We start from the raw sequence: 16,443 nt of genomic DNA, 5'->3' as shown, positions 1-16,443 counted from the left end.
CTGTCAGGCGGGAGCACAGGGCCTGCCAGCTCTAATTTCCCATGATGCAGTGAGTGAGGTCAGAGGCGTGGCCTCCAGTGTAAGCTCAGGTAGCAGTAAAACACACGTATCCACATGTCATCCACATGTCATCCACATGTCAGCGTTGAGACAAACGCACCACAGTCATTACATCTAGACCAGACAGAATGCAGATCATGAGAATTCCGAGATACTTCATCGGGTGTCAATCAAGGAAGGAGGTGTGGTTTAGTGGTGCTGTTAGCTGCAGTCGTATATTAACCAGGGGCGTGTGGTTCTGAGGTAGGCAGGACAACACCCTCACATGGACATGGCGGCACGGAGCGCAGTTACTATCCACGAGGACATCTAGGACACAGTCTTCAGATGTTCCTGGTTGCTTTCACCGAGGTACTGGAGACCAGAGAGCGCCCAGGGCAGGCCTGTGAGCGTGGTCTTCTACCTCAGCCACCAAACCCAGCACCTTAACTCTCACAGACGATTTATCAGGCAACTACTGCCTTGTAGAGGCACGTAGAGGCACAAAGAGGTACAAAACAAAGCTGGTCAGCATCAAAAGCATGATGGACCACCAAAGATTACCTATCACTGCTACAGGAGAATGGAATACACAACCAAATTAAATTAAGTCCATTCCTACACAAGGGGGCTGTAAGACACAGTAGAAAATTGGTTACTGGGTGAAGATATAAAGGCAAAAATAAATGCAGTAGTTCCTTTGATAAGGTCTATAGAGTATAGATCAGTTCTGTATGTCTGTCTCTTTTCACTAGTGTATGTACAGTAATGGTGACCAGTGGATTTGTATTTGTATGGTGTAATTTTGTATTATCACTACAATTATGTTGTATATTCTTTGTGCTATTTATTTTGTATGTAGATAATGTGGTGGACGTATGTGTGCTTGTGCACGGCTTTCTTTGGAAACAGGCTGTCATGGAGATTTTGGATAGGCAGCTAGAGCATTCTTCTTGAGCTTATGCCGCTGTCCTGGGCGTCCTGTCTGACATGGTGTCCTGTCTGTCATGTCTGTCCTGGGTGTTCTGGGTCTGCTCCAGGCTTTCCCCGCGAGAGCTCTGATCCGTTTGGCCTCGTCCGAAGCTGCTGTCCTTGTCCGGGCGTTAGAGCCAGTGAATGAATAAACGCTCCGTTTCTTGGACTTTTTTCCATATTTAGTTTTAATAACATCATCGGAGAGCAAAGTTCCCTCTGCACTTGTCCACTTGTTCCAGTGTTTGTTTCCGGTGTCGTCAGAAGGCGCTGGTGGAGGGGTAGCCGTGTGTGGGTGGGGGTGTGGGGTGGGGCGGGGGGTCTGTGTGGAGTACTGCCTATCCAGCAGAACATCTAATCTCATCTCCTTCTTTCCCCATTATATGTAGCTAAAGACAGCTGCCCGAGCGATTAAAAACTGCCTCTGTGTGAGCAGGACAGCTGCTCTAATGATTAAACACTGCCTCGAGAGTGTGTGAGTGCACGTGTGTGTGCATGTGTGTATGTGTTGAAGCTAGATAATACTGCCTTTGTGTGTATGAGTGTGGGTGTTTAAGCTAGTTAAACACTGCCTTTGTGTGTGCGCTTGTATTTTAAGCTAGTTAAACACTGCCCTGGGGGTGTGTGTGTATGATAACTGGTTAAACACTGCCTGTATTGAACTGAACTGTGTGACTCCTATTATTATTATTACTGCCAGGACTTCTACAGGTATATGTACAGAGTACTCATGTAAAGTCTGAATGCACTGATGTATAGGAGTAGGTAGGCCTGTCTTGTTGAGTGACATTTTGCATTACAGTGATGTAGGTTCCTTGATTATGTTGAACAGACCTCCTGTGTGTGTGTGTGTGTGTGTGTGTGTGTGTGTGTGTGTGTGTGTGTGTGTGTGTGTGTGTGTGTGTGTGTGTGTGTGTGTGTGTGTGTGTGTGAAGTAGGTTGTTGTGACAGTAAGTGTCTCAGATGTCACACTGCATTATGGGCTTGTTAGACTCTGTCCCTATGTTTGGCCTCTGGGTCGACAGTGGTCTGGCAATCTAAGCTAAACATAGCAAACACACAGACAGACACGTGCTCCCTAGTCTTGTGTTCTTATGTGAGGAATACGCATTCTCAGAAGGCCACTCGCCACTAGTCCTCAACGTGGATCTTGAAGCTCGGGCGTCACGGCCGATAGTGATGCGACGCACTGGAGCCCAGATGTGAGGAGATGAAGAGAAGATAGACTAAGAGAGGAGGAGACAGTGAGACAGGGGTTTCTTAGCTGCCAGGAACCCATTCCCCTCTTGCCAGTGGACTACGTCACATGGCAGGGTCATGGGTTAGCTGCTCCAGATAAGAGTTGTTTTACCAGCTGTCAATGGACATTTATCATTAAACGGGCATGACGAGATGGGGAGAGAGGAGAGAGGAGAGGAGGAGGGGGGGACTGTTAGAGGGGGGAGTGCGAGAGGGGAGATCACGGAGCTCAGAACAGCCGAGCCAGAATAACGGGATAATTCCCCAGCCTGCTCTGAGCCCATGTGTTTACTCAGAGTTCCTGGCTTGCTGCATCTCCTTCTCTCTTTCTCTCTCTCTCACTCCCTTTCTCTCTCGCTCTCCCTCTCTCTCGCACTCTGCCTGTACCAATAATTCGAATTGTATTAGCTGTAAAGGTCAGGGCACCTCCTGGTGGACTTCCTGAGGGCCGTGTGGAGCTCCGGTCTGTGCAGTGGTCCCCCCTCCTCTGGGGGCCTCGGCCCTCGCTCCAGACCCGACCGACATGAAATACAAACGGCGGTTCGCGTTTTTTCCTCATTTCGTGGCTGATGGTGCTGATCCGAGCCCCACCCTCATGGGCCGGGCCAGCCTCCCCGGGGATCAGGCTTCTAATCCCCTGCTGCCCGGCTGCCACTGGGAGCGAGGCTAATGGAGTGCCGTTTAACCCCGTGCTGGGGGCTGAGACGTCCAGCAAGGCCCGGCCCACCATCAGGTGATGGAAATCCTTGAGTCGCTCAGGCACCCCTGCTCACTCGCTCTCTCTCTCTCTCTCTCTCTCTCTCTCTCTCTCTCTCTCTCTCTCTCTCTCTCTCTCCCTCCTCTCTCTCTCTGTCACTCTCTCTGTGTGTGTCGGTGTCTGTCAGTCTAGTCCCAGCCTCCATCTGCTCTCCTCTTTAGCTGATTCAAGTGTAAGCCACGGGCTGCTGTGAGTCCTCCCAGTCAGGCTTCCTGTGCACGGGATCCTGACTGAACATAAACGATTACAATAAGAGTAATAATAGCTGTTCTTTTTCTGTTCACATTCGACTGTTGGTCTGTGTATAAGTGTTTGTGTGTGTGTGCTGCAGTAGGTGTTCTTAATTTGAGTTTGTTTCTTTATAAAATATGAAGAAAACGGGGTACAATAAGGCCCCGCCTTTTTTGCAAATCTTTTTTCTGTAAATAATTGATAAATTGTTGCAAACAGTTGAAGAAAAATATGGTTGTACAAAGATGTTTTCATTTGCCACTTGTAACAATGAAGATTAAACATATTACTGATAATTGCTGATGAAGAATAGGAGAGTTACGATGATACGCCCTTCTTGATCAAGGGCATTTAATGTCCACTGTATTCAGGAGGAAAGGTTGTGGGAACAAGTGAGCAGGAACATTAAAAAGAGGGAGAAAGAGAGAGAGGAAGAGAGGTAGAGAGATGGAGAAAGAGAGAAGGTGCCAAAGTTTTAGAACTGGGCTGGGAGAGAGAGCGAGGTATTGGCGACCGTGTTTCAGGGAAGAAATGGGATACACACACACACACACACACACACACACACACACACACACACACACACACACACACACACACACATACACACACACACACAGATACAAGACATGGTCAAGAAAACTGATGATGAAGGCTGATTGTAGTTAAAACAGCCAGAACGACAGCAGGGTAAGTCTTTGCTTCCTTTACCCCACCCATACACGCACTGTCACATTTTGTTCGGCGTGTGTAGGACATACCCCTCTCTGTTCTCCATATGCTGTTTCCCACCGCGTGATTGGCCAGGACGACCCGCCATCCAACCCGCCCACCTCTTGTGCGTCTCTGCCTGAAACTTTTTCGTCTCTTCCTTCAAGTTCGATCGCTCTTCCTCTGCTCTTGTTCTCAGGTTTTCTTGGTACGCCCAGAGCTGCCGTCTGCAGTCTGGCTGATGTGGCCTGAGTCATAGAGAGCGTTAGGGAATACGCCCTCTGAGAATTACTCACCCTCCTCATCAGCCATCACTTCAGTCCCAAACCCCCCTCCCCATGTACATCCCCACATTATAATCAGCACCTGCTTTGCTGTTTTACCAGTAGAAATAAGAACAGACTCAGCCATGCTGGGAAACACTATATCCGTTATGTCAGTATGTGTTATATATTAAAGTTTATTATATATATATAATATATATCTTTTAATATGTTTTAATATATGTTTTAATGTGTAAAGTTACATGGCCAGTCTAACATACCCGGTTGTTCAGCAGTACAGTTATAGGATGCATTGTGATTGGCTGTTGAGCAGGAAATGGGTTCAGGTCTTTCGCCTTCTTCTCTGTGGTCCTCTCTCAGGTTCTCACAACCTCCCTTCAGCTCCAGTGGAGACTGTTCAGCACTTGGATGTAATGTGTACAATCTGATTTCATGGATTTCTGTATTTTTGCCAACTTTGTATAGTGTAAAAAATGATAAATATATGAAAAATGAGAGTACTGTATAGATTTTAGCCGCCTGCCAAGGGCACCCAGTATATATAAATGGTAGAGTAAACGAGTCAGCTGTGTAGAAGCATTCTGAAGCCAGTTACTGAGGTCATACTGCCTGTACAACCTCACAGTGGCACAGTTTCTTTTTCTATTCTGACTTTCCTTTCATTGTCATCTTTTGTTTTATAAATTATTGGATGGCATCGAAGGGTCTGTGTTGTTTATTGTTTAATACTTTGTATGGGTTCTTTGTTGTTTGTTTGATGAACACAGCAAGGTTCAGGCACCCAGGAGAGTGCATGGGAACGCAGAGAGGAACTGTGGGAGTGTGTGTGTGTGTGTGTGACTGTGAGTGTGTGTGTGTGTGTGTGTGACTGTGAGTGTGTGATGCGTGCGTCTTCTAGAACATGGCACAGATGTGTGTCCCGCTAGCTTGCTTCCCTGATGAGCATCACTGTATGTGCGTTGTGAGTGCGTGTGTAAGTGGATGAAGCACTTCTGTAGCAGAGGCCAGCACTCCCGCTCCACGCCACGTCTTTCTCCTGCTGTCTTCCGCTCTACATATCAACCTGTTGCCAACACCCTGTCAAATGAAAGTGCAGTGATCAGTCACTTTTTGCTAAGTATGCTGTGTATAAGAATCTCCTTTGGCATCTGTGCTGGCAAATGCATGAAGACGGAACTAAGGTATGATGGTGCTGCCCAAAACCATCTTGGCTTTACACTGGCAACATGGGCTATTACTAAGACCCATGTTCAAACCACTCTCTCATACCTTATTCATTCAAGACCTCCAAAAAAACATTCCAGCATCTGCCTATATGTATTTCTGTTTGCTGTTGTATGGTTGTGTTTGTAAGTGTGTGCGGGTGGGTGTGTCTTTCTTTACAAGAATGTAAGTTTAGTTCTGGGCTGATTCAGTCCATACACCACAGTACTCCCACACCACTCCACACCCAGTCGATCACCCCGAATCGTCATACATTTCGTTAAAAAAAATCTATGAAAAATCAGATCAAGTAGTTGAAAATGGGATGAGGAATCATCCCACAATCCCGAACTCCATGTCCTGTTCCTGTAAACAACCACTATGCTAGCATCTCTAACACTGACTGGGGTTAGTTCTCTCAGCTGTGTGGTCTGGGGTGTGGTCTGGGGTGGGGGGGGGGGTCTGAGGTGTTTGTAAGCTCCGCCCAGATTTACTAACGTTAAGCGTTCCCGTTTGTTTCTGCCTCTCCTGTTTTTTTTGGCCGAGCGGACTGTGATTTAATTGGTCGATCTATGTTTTCCTGTTTGACTCCACCCCTCTGTGTGTTTGGGTGTGTGGGGTGGGTGGAACTATGGAGCTGAGCTCTTACTATGTTCTAAGTTAAAAATAAAATAAAAAATAATAATAATTTGTACATGTGCCGTTATGGTGTGTTTTATGCATTTTTCAGTACGAGTTGATTGATTGGATGTGCTCGACTGTAACAGTGTAACAGATATTTGTGCTTTGCCCCCCCAAACATGCAGCACCAAATATTCATTATGTACAAAAATAAACACAACAGGCTTATTCATGCATGACTCTTCATTTTAAAGTGCAGTTTATTGATTTTCTTGTTCTTCTGTAAATACACAGTAATCAAACATTTGCAAACCAATGTACTGCTAATGCAATGCCCTATATCACTCAAAAAGTAATGCAGTGCTAGTGATATGCTATGTATCACTCCGCAGAGTAATATAGTGCTAGTTTTATGCTCTGGATCACTCCGCAGAGTAATGCAGTGCTAGTGATATGTCATGTATCACTCCGGAGAGTAATGCATTTGAACCCATTGGTCATGCTCAGCCAATATTAAAAGTGAGCGTGTTATTCATTTCAGCATGGCATATTAATTTGTTATAGTGTGGCACTGCCTCTGTGTATGTGAGTATAGCACATTTTCTGTGAAAACAAACAGCTCATTAGTTGCTATTTGTGTGTGTGTGTGTGTGTGTGTGTGTGTGTGTGTGTGTGTGTGTGTGTGTACATGCTCACGTGTGTCTGTGTACATGCATGTTAAAGCGACTGGGCAGCAGGTTCTGTACCTGTGTAGGTGAGAGCTCTTCTGACTGCTGCAAAGAGCCCAAGCTCCAACATGCAGTCAGTATTGACCGGCTATGCAGGTGCGCAGAGAAGAAGTGGTAATTGTGCTCGAAGACATACAGACACACACACACACACACACACACAGTGTGCCAGGCTCCTGCAGACAGGGACCGAACCGTTGTCCTTTCCTGAACCACAGCAGACGGCCAGTCCCACCCAACACGGCGGGAGCTCCTGCTTACATCACAGTGCACTATTATTAGACTCACTCCATGCACACCTTTATCCTCAAATCCCCCAGCCCTCTCCACCGCTACAGGATTTCTACTTATCTGCTTTTGCTCCCCAATGTTTTTTTCTCCTCATTTCTCTGCTTATTATCCAGATCTCATTTGCAGAAGCAAGAGCTGCTATGTTTGGGAGAGGAAAGTGAGACACGGATTCTTGCGTTCCACAGCCAGACACATGGAGTAGGGATGCGTCTGATGGCTGGCGACCTCGTCCCCGCCCTGCAGCGTGGAGGAAAGGAAGAGAATGTTCCATGCCTTGCTGTGATGCGCCTTGTGAAAATGTGAAATAAAACAACTGTGGAGTCCACACACAAACACACAAGCTCACACACTCATTCACCCACACTCACACACACAGGATTTGTCTACCAGCAAACCTCCAGGAGAGACAGTCAGGAGAGAAATTGGAAGAGACAAAGAGGGGGGAGCAAACATGACAAGGGAAAAGAAAACTGAAAAAACACGAGAACAAAAGTTAACACTGAGGAAAACAAGTTTGGTGTGGATGAAGAACACAGTTCGCCACGTCAATGATGCTGTACGATGCAGGAAGTAGCAGGGTAAAGTTAACAGGAGGGAAAGACACAAATATGTGAAGCTGTTGTGAAATTCACTGGTGGAAAACGAGAGGAAGAACAGCTAATAAAAGATGAGGGAGAGAGAGAGAGAGAGAGAGAGAGAGAGAGAGAGCAGGAGGTGGATATGACAGCATAAACAGCAGCTTTACTGCCTCTGACTGGTTATGAGCCAAACAATCAGAGGATGATTGATTTACTATGACAGGTCTGCTTCCAAACTTCAGCTCACATGCACAAAAGAGGAAAAGATTGATATGAGCACAGCAGCGGTGGAGAATGTTAACTCCAAGGTTGCTTCCCAAAACACTGCAGAACCTGCTACAGCTCCTGCTTTCCACCATACTGTGGAAACTGCTCACTCTCTGAGTAAACAAGTGCCTCATGGGTGTTGTAGTTCCTGGGCTGAAGTCTGGAGTTCATTTGCAGACAGGGCAGTCTCAAATGGCTATACTTATGGAAACCATTCTGAGGCACCTGGTAGGTTTCTAGGCCTGGAGTGTCTTTGTTAACTGCTGGGATGAGGAACATTGGCCTAAGCCATTTGGGAAATAGCACACCACAGCTAAGAAAGGACAGCTACAGGGAGAGTGCTTGGAACCTACAGTCATCTTCAATTAATGTCCGCCAAACCTCAACACTGTTTCCTGCTCCAGTAGGGAAATAAAGATATGTGACACCTACTATTAAACATGCAGGAAATCAATAACAACACACAGACAATAAAAGTCACCATACATTGTGGACAAATGTTCAATGAAAACTATGATGGATCTCATAAAAAATGAAAATCATTTCACAAACTGGACGGTGTACAATTCAGGTATGGGGCCTACTACCACTAAATACCGCAAAGATTTTACACTTAAAGGGGCAATCTAACCACCATATTTAAAATGATTACTTTCATGAATTGTTCTTATAATGCTGCTGGTGTGCTTAATGTAGTAGACCAGCTAGGGGTCCAAAAATGTGAGGGGATTTAAAAAAGTGAGTCTTAGGTGAGCCTTTCACTTAGGGTATTTAGGTCAATAAGTCCACAGAACTGCAATTACACTCCTTCATAGAAACCCCACGGGCCTCTGTATGGGATCATCAGCCGCCCTGTCCCGTAGCTCAGCACCATCTCAGAACATTGGCGTTCGGTTGTCCTCACGTCAACTCCGCCGCCTTAGATAACCAAGAGTGTACCGTGTTTGTTGTTGTGTGGCTGTGAAGGTTGTGTGAGCGCCGCCATCAGTCACGTCACTGCGGCGCTCGAGCACACTCACTAATGGTGCGGTGCACGAGGGCAGCCAAGCCGACACGCGCCGCTCGATATCGCCGCGCGTGCCGGCCGCGGCACGGTGACCGCCTGCCCCGCAGGAGGGAGGGGTTCTGCTGGCTTGAGGTGGCGAAGGCAGGAGGGCCTCTGGCAGTGAAGGTGACGGTGGATTAATGTGTGAGTGGAGAGTTAACAGCAAAAAGGAAGCATTGTGGCCACAGTAATGACACACTGGGCATTGTTAATAGGACATGCTAGCATTAAAATCGCCCTTTCTAGACGCCTTTCCAATAAGATCCATGTGTCAGTAGCCTGTCCAATGGGGGTGAAACCGTGCTAATCGGAGTAGGCTCTTCAATATCACAGAATGCTGTAAGTAATTAACGAAATTCTGTTTGTTGTGTTGGCCCTCACACTGGATGACATAATGATATGTAATAAAATAATGAAATAATGACTGCGAGTTGGAAGTGCAAATTGCTAGCTTTAATGTGAAGGTATTTGTCAGTATATAATTAGAACCACATAGGAATCACATACTTTCTGCATAGTTTCCCCATGAAGTCAATACATAATTATACAACCATGTCCATCCAATTAGTACTTTTTTGGACAAATCTTCTGTAGCCTATCACTGCCTGAAGTCTCTGGCCCAACATTCATCTCCAGACAGTGGTGATGTAAGGTTTATACCCCAGAACATTTTACTTTGTTTTGTCTTTAATAATAAACTGATTTGGCCAGTCAAGAAGATGGCAGTTTATGGGTGTAGAACATTTTAAACAAAATTAGATATGCTATGTAGTAAGTTTCAATCACTGTTTACACGGTTCAGTGAGTTTGGAGGGATGTGATTTGCATTGGGTCCGAGTAGTTCAGACGGGTCTGTATTCTCCATCATTAATCCTGCTGCTCACTGGCAGTCCCATTAGCAGTAAAAGCACGAAATACGTTCCCTCTAGCAGTCAAGAGTCCATATCTGCGTTTCATGGATGACGTTGGTGTGTTACGGATCATGAACACTTCATTTTTCCACTTTACTTTTTTCAATTTTGCTAAAACAGGTTAACCTTTGTCTCCTGTGTCAATGTGCTTTTTTTAAGTGCTTAACTGTAACCTGCCTTCTGTTCCAAAGGGCACTGCAACTTTATCGGGGATCAAGATGGTGCGTTTTGGTATTCCCTGACACCTGTATCTATCTATCCTAGACAGATGTGTTTTTGTTTGTTTTAAATGATTATTTATTCTTAATTGTAAGGAGTCTTTAGGTAACTTGACAGCACTGGACCGTGGTCTTCCACCATAGGTTGTTTCCTATTGCTAAATAATAGTTGGTTCTGACTGATGCTTTGGCTGTGTCTGCTCGTTTTACTTTAAATGTCAGTGTCATTTTTGCCTGCTTTAATCCAGTTGCAGCACTTATCTTAGTGCCACTGTTCCAATTCACATCCAGCACAGAGGCAAATAAGTGTCGCTGGGTATGGGTATGGGTATGGGCTCATGCTAAAGTAGACGCAGGCAAACTCGCCTTCACCCAGTGGTTTCGTAATATTATGCGGTTTCGATTTTACGTCACAGTGAATTTAAACAAAGGACAAGCAGAGGAAGAAAGTGAACACTAACCCCAGCTTTCTTAAACCGAAGGAACCCTGATTCTTCGTAGAATAACAACGCCATCTTGTGGTTAAAACTGATATAAACTATAGTTTTTTAGCAAGGTGAACCAAGGCAAACCAAGAGACTTTGCAGAAAAACTAACAGTAGGCATATGACGTCACGTTAAAATATCAAATATGCCGAGAGAACATCCACGATGCCTTACCCTATTTTATGTCGAAAAATATGTCTATATTTAGCGTAGTAACAGAAAGTCTGTCACAGGCTGACTTTTAAAAGACCCCACCCTCACTCCAAATAAAAGACAAACGTGTCAGCAGTCGGTCGTCTTTTCTTCGCCACACAGCATCCGACTTCCTTAATGTATGACATAAACCCGTTTGCCCTTGTGAGCGCACAATGATCGCCTTGGTAACAGTGTTTTTGTGACGCCAAGATGGTTCTCACAATAACAACTCAAGTTGTTGTACAGGTATGTCATTTGGCCATAAATAAAGTAGCATATAACTTCTGCAGAGATTATAGACTCATCAAGATATTGTAATACAGCATGAAAAAAGAATTACGGTCATATTAATTACGAGTAAAATGACACTGTGTTTCAAGAATTTGTGTTTGTAATGCAGCTGCGATAATAGCTCACCCTTTGCTATTTTGTTTTAGCTACGATAACAGGGTTTTAAATGACCCTGACCGTATATGCCATATTACAGTGAGTTTTTCAGTGGCTGCATCGTGTCGAGGAGAGTTCGTCGTGTTGCGTGTCGTGGTTCGTACGCCTATTGTTTTAGTAGGCGATGAGTAGGTCGCAGGATATAACCAAGCCTTCAGAGGAAAACCAGACGGACGACGGACTAACACGGCGCTCAGTCTGTACTGCACATCCTACGAACAGGACTATGGTGAGGAGAGGTCTATGCACCTAGGAGATTTAGTTCTCCGGGTTTTTGGCTGTCAAAAATTTGATGTTTTTTTACATCATTATTATTCAGAACAGAACTGTGAGAGAAAATTACTGGCATACATTCCTATTATTATTTTTTACTTTCTTTGGGATAAGACATGTCTGCAGTTATTTGAAGTGAAATGAATTACGTGCTAAATTCCATTTTTATTTTTAAAATCTCATTTATCCTTTCTCTTTGTTTAAGGTAAGAAGGGTTTTATACCATGCTTAGGTCATCACAGTGGGACAGGCTTCTCTGCCAATCTAAGACCTGCTGTCTACTACACACCCAGCCTTGACCAGCCAGATAACCCCAAGCTATGGTCAGTGAGGGCTGGTATGTGTTTGATGGCTTTGATCCCAGATTCTGTTTTCACAATCTTATCCACATCTCTCTCTCTCTCTCTCTCTCTCTCTCTCTCTCTCTCTCTCTCTCTCTCTCTCTCTCTCTCTCTCTCTCTCTCTCTCTCTCTCTCTCTCTCTCTCTCTCTCTCTCTCTCCCTCCCTCCCTGTAGGGTTTCACTGTTAGATAGTTTTCAGTCCCAGACTAAGCAGCATTACCCTCAGTTGGTTGTTCCCAGTGGGACTGAGCCTCTCCCCAGTGCCAGAGCGAAGAGCAGACAGAGCAGACAGAGTGGCTATCTGCAGCTCCACACACAGCCCAGACCTGTGAGAACCTCCCTCTGGAGCACCTTCTCTCTGCCTCAGTGACTATCTCTCCATCTCCCCCTCTTTTCTCCATTGTCTCTTGCTTGCTTGTTTTTTTTTCACTTTCTCTTCCTTTCACTCTTTCCCTCCTCCCTGCCCACCTCTCTCTCACACACTCTCGCTCTTCCTCATTCAGAAAACATTGTCCTGCCAGACAGAGTATAAAGGAAGTTATGCTCCTCACTGGGAGACAGTCTCAGGTAACATTTGCTTGAACATTTACTTACTTATTACTTTACATGATAACAAAAAGATAAAGATAATAATGAGGAGTAGTCTACCCCACCATTATGTACTTCACTGCTGTCATGTCATTGTGTGTTACGTTATTCTTTTGTGCCACAGTCAGCCGCAAACATCAGGTCGTGGGCGCTAAACAGGAGAGTGGGTTTACAAAGGGAAGCGGCCTGAAATATAACACGTCACTACCTCAAAATGTTCTCATGGTCTGTGCCAAAGCAACAAAAACACCACTTTCCAGCAACTCCTGGATTTCAATGAATTTTGTTTGTCTTGTACCTTCTCATGTTTGATCCTCTCACTGGCAGGATGAGGCTGGCCAGACTCAGAGAAGTGTGACAGGGATGGATCTTCTGCCTGCAGCGTTCCTTCAGGTGCCTCTCTCAATCATTCCTGGGCCTCTCTCATCGTGCCCTGCGTCACCACACATAAAATGTGCAGTTGTAGTCGTGCATGTTATTTCTCAAGATAGGCACAGATGCCTTTTTTGTGTGTATTTGTGTTTGTGTGTGCATGTGTTTTTTGTATCAGGGCAGTGAGATGTTCCCCAGATGGGTCACTCAGACTGGGCGAGAGACGGCCTTCAGCAGAGATGCCCGTCATTTCCTGGCATGCCCTGTAAGATCAGACCTCAGCTCCCTCTCTTCCTCTCTCCCCTCTCAGCCTCCCCCTCTCACTGGCTACTTTAACCTACTTAAGTAAAAAAACGGGAGCTTGACACAACAGTTCCTGTAAACTCACTGTCATTCATTTCATATTTTACATTTCTTTAACAGTTCCTGTAAACCTACTGTCATTCATATTTTATATTTCTATAACAGTTCCTGTAAACCCACTGTAATTCATATAAAAAATTTTTTTTACAATTCCTGTAAACCCACTGTCATTCACATATTTTACATTTCTGTAATAGTTTCTGTAAGCTCGGTGCTGTTCATTTGCTCATAAACTGTCCAAACAGTGTGTTATTGCGGACGTCATGGCCATCTGTCTTTTTTACGTCTTTTAAAGTTTGAAGTATAAAATCATCTGGAGACCAGTTACAGGCTCCCACCAGGATGCTTGTTGTAACATTTTTGTTATGATGCAAATGCACATGTCCAAACTTCATTCATATGGAAAGAAATGGCACTCAGAAAGGCCCCAGTCGGGGTAGTGAATACATGGTTCTATGGGCATGTTCTATTCCCAATGAGCTGTTAGTTGGATTATTAATGGATTATTAGCCTGCATGTAAACGTAGCCTACTGTCACACCTCATCCCCCCACCTCCCTGTCTCTGTTGAAAGGTCAGTAGGTGCATTAAGCTACAGTGAGACTGTGTGCTCTCTTTCCTCAGGCCTCCCAGCTGGAGCGTCCTTCTGGCTACAGGCGGGTGGAACATCTCTCTGCTGGCAGATCTGTTGGGCTGAAGGTGAAAGAGGCAATATCTTGCCGCCCGCTACCTCTCCCCGTCTGGGTCGCCGTGCACTCATCCTCCCACCTGGTTCATTTACACCACCCACATTTGTGATGCGCTGGGGCATCAGCAGTACAAGCCCAGGAGCTATATGTGACTGCAACTGTTTGAGAGTCGGCGAGAGTCGAACTTCTGCCACCGTCTAGGAGTTATCGAACAGCGTTTTTAAAACACGTAGAAAACATTGGAAGTCAATCCTTCCCAGTCATTTGTCAGCTGAGGCGATGTTACCCTGTGTCACTGACAGAAATGACGTTCGGATAAAAACACCACATGCCACATACAAGCAATGCATGCTATCATCTAACGCTGAAGGTGTGCCCACACAGATGAGCAGTGTGAAGCTATCTGTGTGAAGATAAGGCTTTGTAAAGCACGCTTCATGCAGCAGTTGGCAGGCTCATCCACAGCGGGCCGGCGTGGCTTTAGGTTCGCCGTTCCAGCCAAGCTGATGCTCACTCGATTCCCCTTGTTTAATCAGTTGGTCTCAATCTTCAAATAAGCAATTAGTTGTATCAGATGTGCAGCGGCCCAGGTGGAAGGAAACCTTGTAGCCACGAAGGCCCGTGTCCGCTAAAACTACCCAGCCCGGTTTTACATATGCAGGACCAGAGTGAGCAGGGTGTGCGAGTGAGTTGTGCTGTTTTCCAGGAAGCCTCAGGCTACGTGCTCAACGCCCCGATGCTCAAGACGCTGTCAGACACACCCTCTGACCCACTACAGTTCCTCTCACACTACCAGAGCAAGTGAGCCTGTGTTTATGTGTGTATGCATGTTCTATAGAAGCACAGATTCTGTGGCTCTGATTGTTTATGCAATACATTTACCTCAGTATACTTAAGAATTAATTTTTTCAGATTACTGCTTTACAGGTTCTTCTACCATAATGTTCATAATGTCCCATCAAAATCCAACGGTGGACATTCGGTCATAGTGTTCTCATTCAAATGCTACCACCATGACAATAGCTACGCCGCCTTAAAACCTGAAGGGGTTGTAAACCCTTTAGAAATAATATGTACTGGACAATGTGTTGACAGATTCTGTGCCACGACATCCCCGGAAGGACTTAAGCCAGACTGGAAGATGGGAGGGATTTCCAGACACAGAGCGAGTGGATTCAGTGGCCGAGACACAGACAGGTACAGGCAGACACGTGCACGTGCTCTCGTGTGTTATCGCATGCACAACTGCCACACTCACCCTTCCCTCTGTCCTTCTCTGACAGGTTTAATCTCTGTGGATATTAAATGAGATCTTTTCAATAAATGTTCAATTGCAGACTTAAGCATGCCTTGTTCATATTTTTTCTTGATCATCATAGTTAAATCATCTTAAGATGAACATTTTCACATTGAATAAAATTCATCTAAACAAATCCAGTTATTAGCAGAGCACATCATGCTGCCACCAATGCTCATTTAGTGCAGCACAGGGCATTTTGGAAGTGGGAACTCATAGACATCAGATTGAATATTGGTGAGATGGGAAGCGTTGCTTAAACACATCATACCCATGAAGCTGGTGAATGGACGATCAGCTGTGCATGGAGTGACACACACACACACACACACACACACACACACACACACACACACACACACACACTGCGTGCCAGGCACAGAGAGTATAGTCACACATCCAATTCAGTTGGCAAACATAGGAGCAGTTGTATTGCATGGCCAAAATAATTGTCAACAACAACAAAGAGCCTCAAAAAGACTTATTCTGAAGTCCAAAAGATGTATTCCAAAGTCACACTTTTAAGAACAAGCGGTTGTATATAGTTACATACACTGTACACTCACACTTCACTTAAAGCATTTATTTATTTACGTTAGCATCTGTAGCCATTGGCATGCATAATGCATCACTGGTCAGTTCTCTCCTTAGCTTTGCTGCTGGGGGGATACTTTTGGGTACTAGACCACTCCAAATCCATCAGCGGCCCTGACAAGTTCCATTACAACTGCTGTACCCGATACACTCACCAATACTACACACACTACCACGCCTGTGCCTCATCACTACTGTTTCAGGGTCACTGTCAGTGTCAGCAGTTAGCAAGACTATTTGTTTAAAAAAAAAGTGACTGGTGAGTGAAACAATTTCACGAATTAAAGTACGATGGGAACTGTAGCACCTCCCCTCCACCAACCGGGAATTCAACCTTCAGACCATGCTGACGTTCTTTCCTTTAAACAGCTTTCCTAGTGGTCGGGCTTGTATAGTCAGTGGCTCAAGTGTGAAAACGTAAAACTTTCAGAGGTGTAGAATGGCTGCTTTTGCTCATTCACCGCCTGGTACTGGAATGGTATGTGACTGACCCAACAAGAATGAAAGTAGTATAAACTAGTGCTCTCAATGATTAAGCGCAGAGGTTCAGTTTAACAGTACATATCTGGACTATTTCAGAGCTTGTAGCCACCCCAACACTTCCAGCCAAAACAATCTTAAGAAGCTGAAGGGCTTCACCAGATTTGAGCTCAGGCAAAAAAAAATGGAATATAATAAAAAAAAGACATGTTAGCATATTTCAG

The 16,443-nt window shown here is 45.1% G+C and overlaps 2 protein-coding genes across 3 annotated transcripts in view; both read left to right on the top strand.

Moving 5' to 3' along the window:
• Window positions 1-1,295, top strand: part of LOC143515083 (synaptotagmin-7-like) — a 35,552-nt gene extending 34,257 nt beyond the window's left edge. For both annotated transcript variants that reach the window (XM_077007019.1, XM_077007018.1), the window contains one exon: window positions 1-1,295. This exon is cut by the window's left edge and continues 2,914 nt beyond it. The gene's annotated coding sequence lies outside the window, so the exon portion shown is untranslated.
• A 1,524-nt stretch (window positions 1,296-2,819) lies between these two features.
• Window positions 2,820-15,191, top strand: saxo4 (stabilizer of axonemal microtubules 4). The gene is made up of 14 exons (XM_077004635.1): window positions 2,820-2,983; window positions 7,190-7,375; window positions 8,888-9,092; window positions 11,356-11,452; window positions 11,702-11,819; window positions 12,012-12,165; window positions 12,341-12,404; window positions 12,550-12,650; window positions 12,753-12,818; window positions 12,976-13,062; window positions 13,784-13,858; window positions 14,555-14,649; window positions 14,944-15,045; window positions 15,132-15,191. Exons 1-14 carry the CDS (start codon window positions 2,820-2,822, stop codon window positions 15,151-15,153), a joined length of 1,536 nt encoding a protein of 511 aa, XP_076860750.1. The 3' UTR covers window positions 15,154-15,191.
• Window positions 15,192-16,443: the final 1,252 nt, after the last annotated feature.

Source organism: Brachyhypopomus gauderio, chromosome 5 (genome assembly GCF_052324685.1).
Source record: "Brachyhypopomus gauderio isolate BG-103 chromosome 5, BGAUD_0.2, whole genome shotgun sequence".
NCBI lineage: Eukaryota > Metazoa > Chordata > Actinopteri > Gymnotiformes > Hypopomidae > Brachyhypopomus > Brachyhypopomus gauderio.
Note: the sequence above shows the minus strand (reverse complement) of the source record. Positions and strands in the feature narration are given on the sequence as shown.

Bases quoted from the DNA above. Each gene is read 5' to 3' on its own strand.
- saxo4 (XM_077004635.1), top strand. From the start codon at position 2,820: ATGGTGCTGATCCGAGCCCCACCCTCATGGGCCGGGCCAGCCTCCCCG. The intron at 11,820-12,011 runs GTCAGTGAGGGC...CCCTCCCTGTAG, and splicing joins CCAGATAACCCCAAGCTATG to GGTTTCACTGTTAGATAGTT. The intron at 12,405-12,549 runs GTAACATTTGCT...TTTGTGCCACAG, and splicing joins TCACTGGGAGACAGTCTCAG to TCAGCCGCAAACATCAGGTC.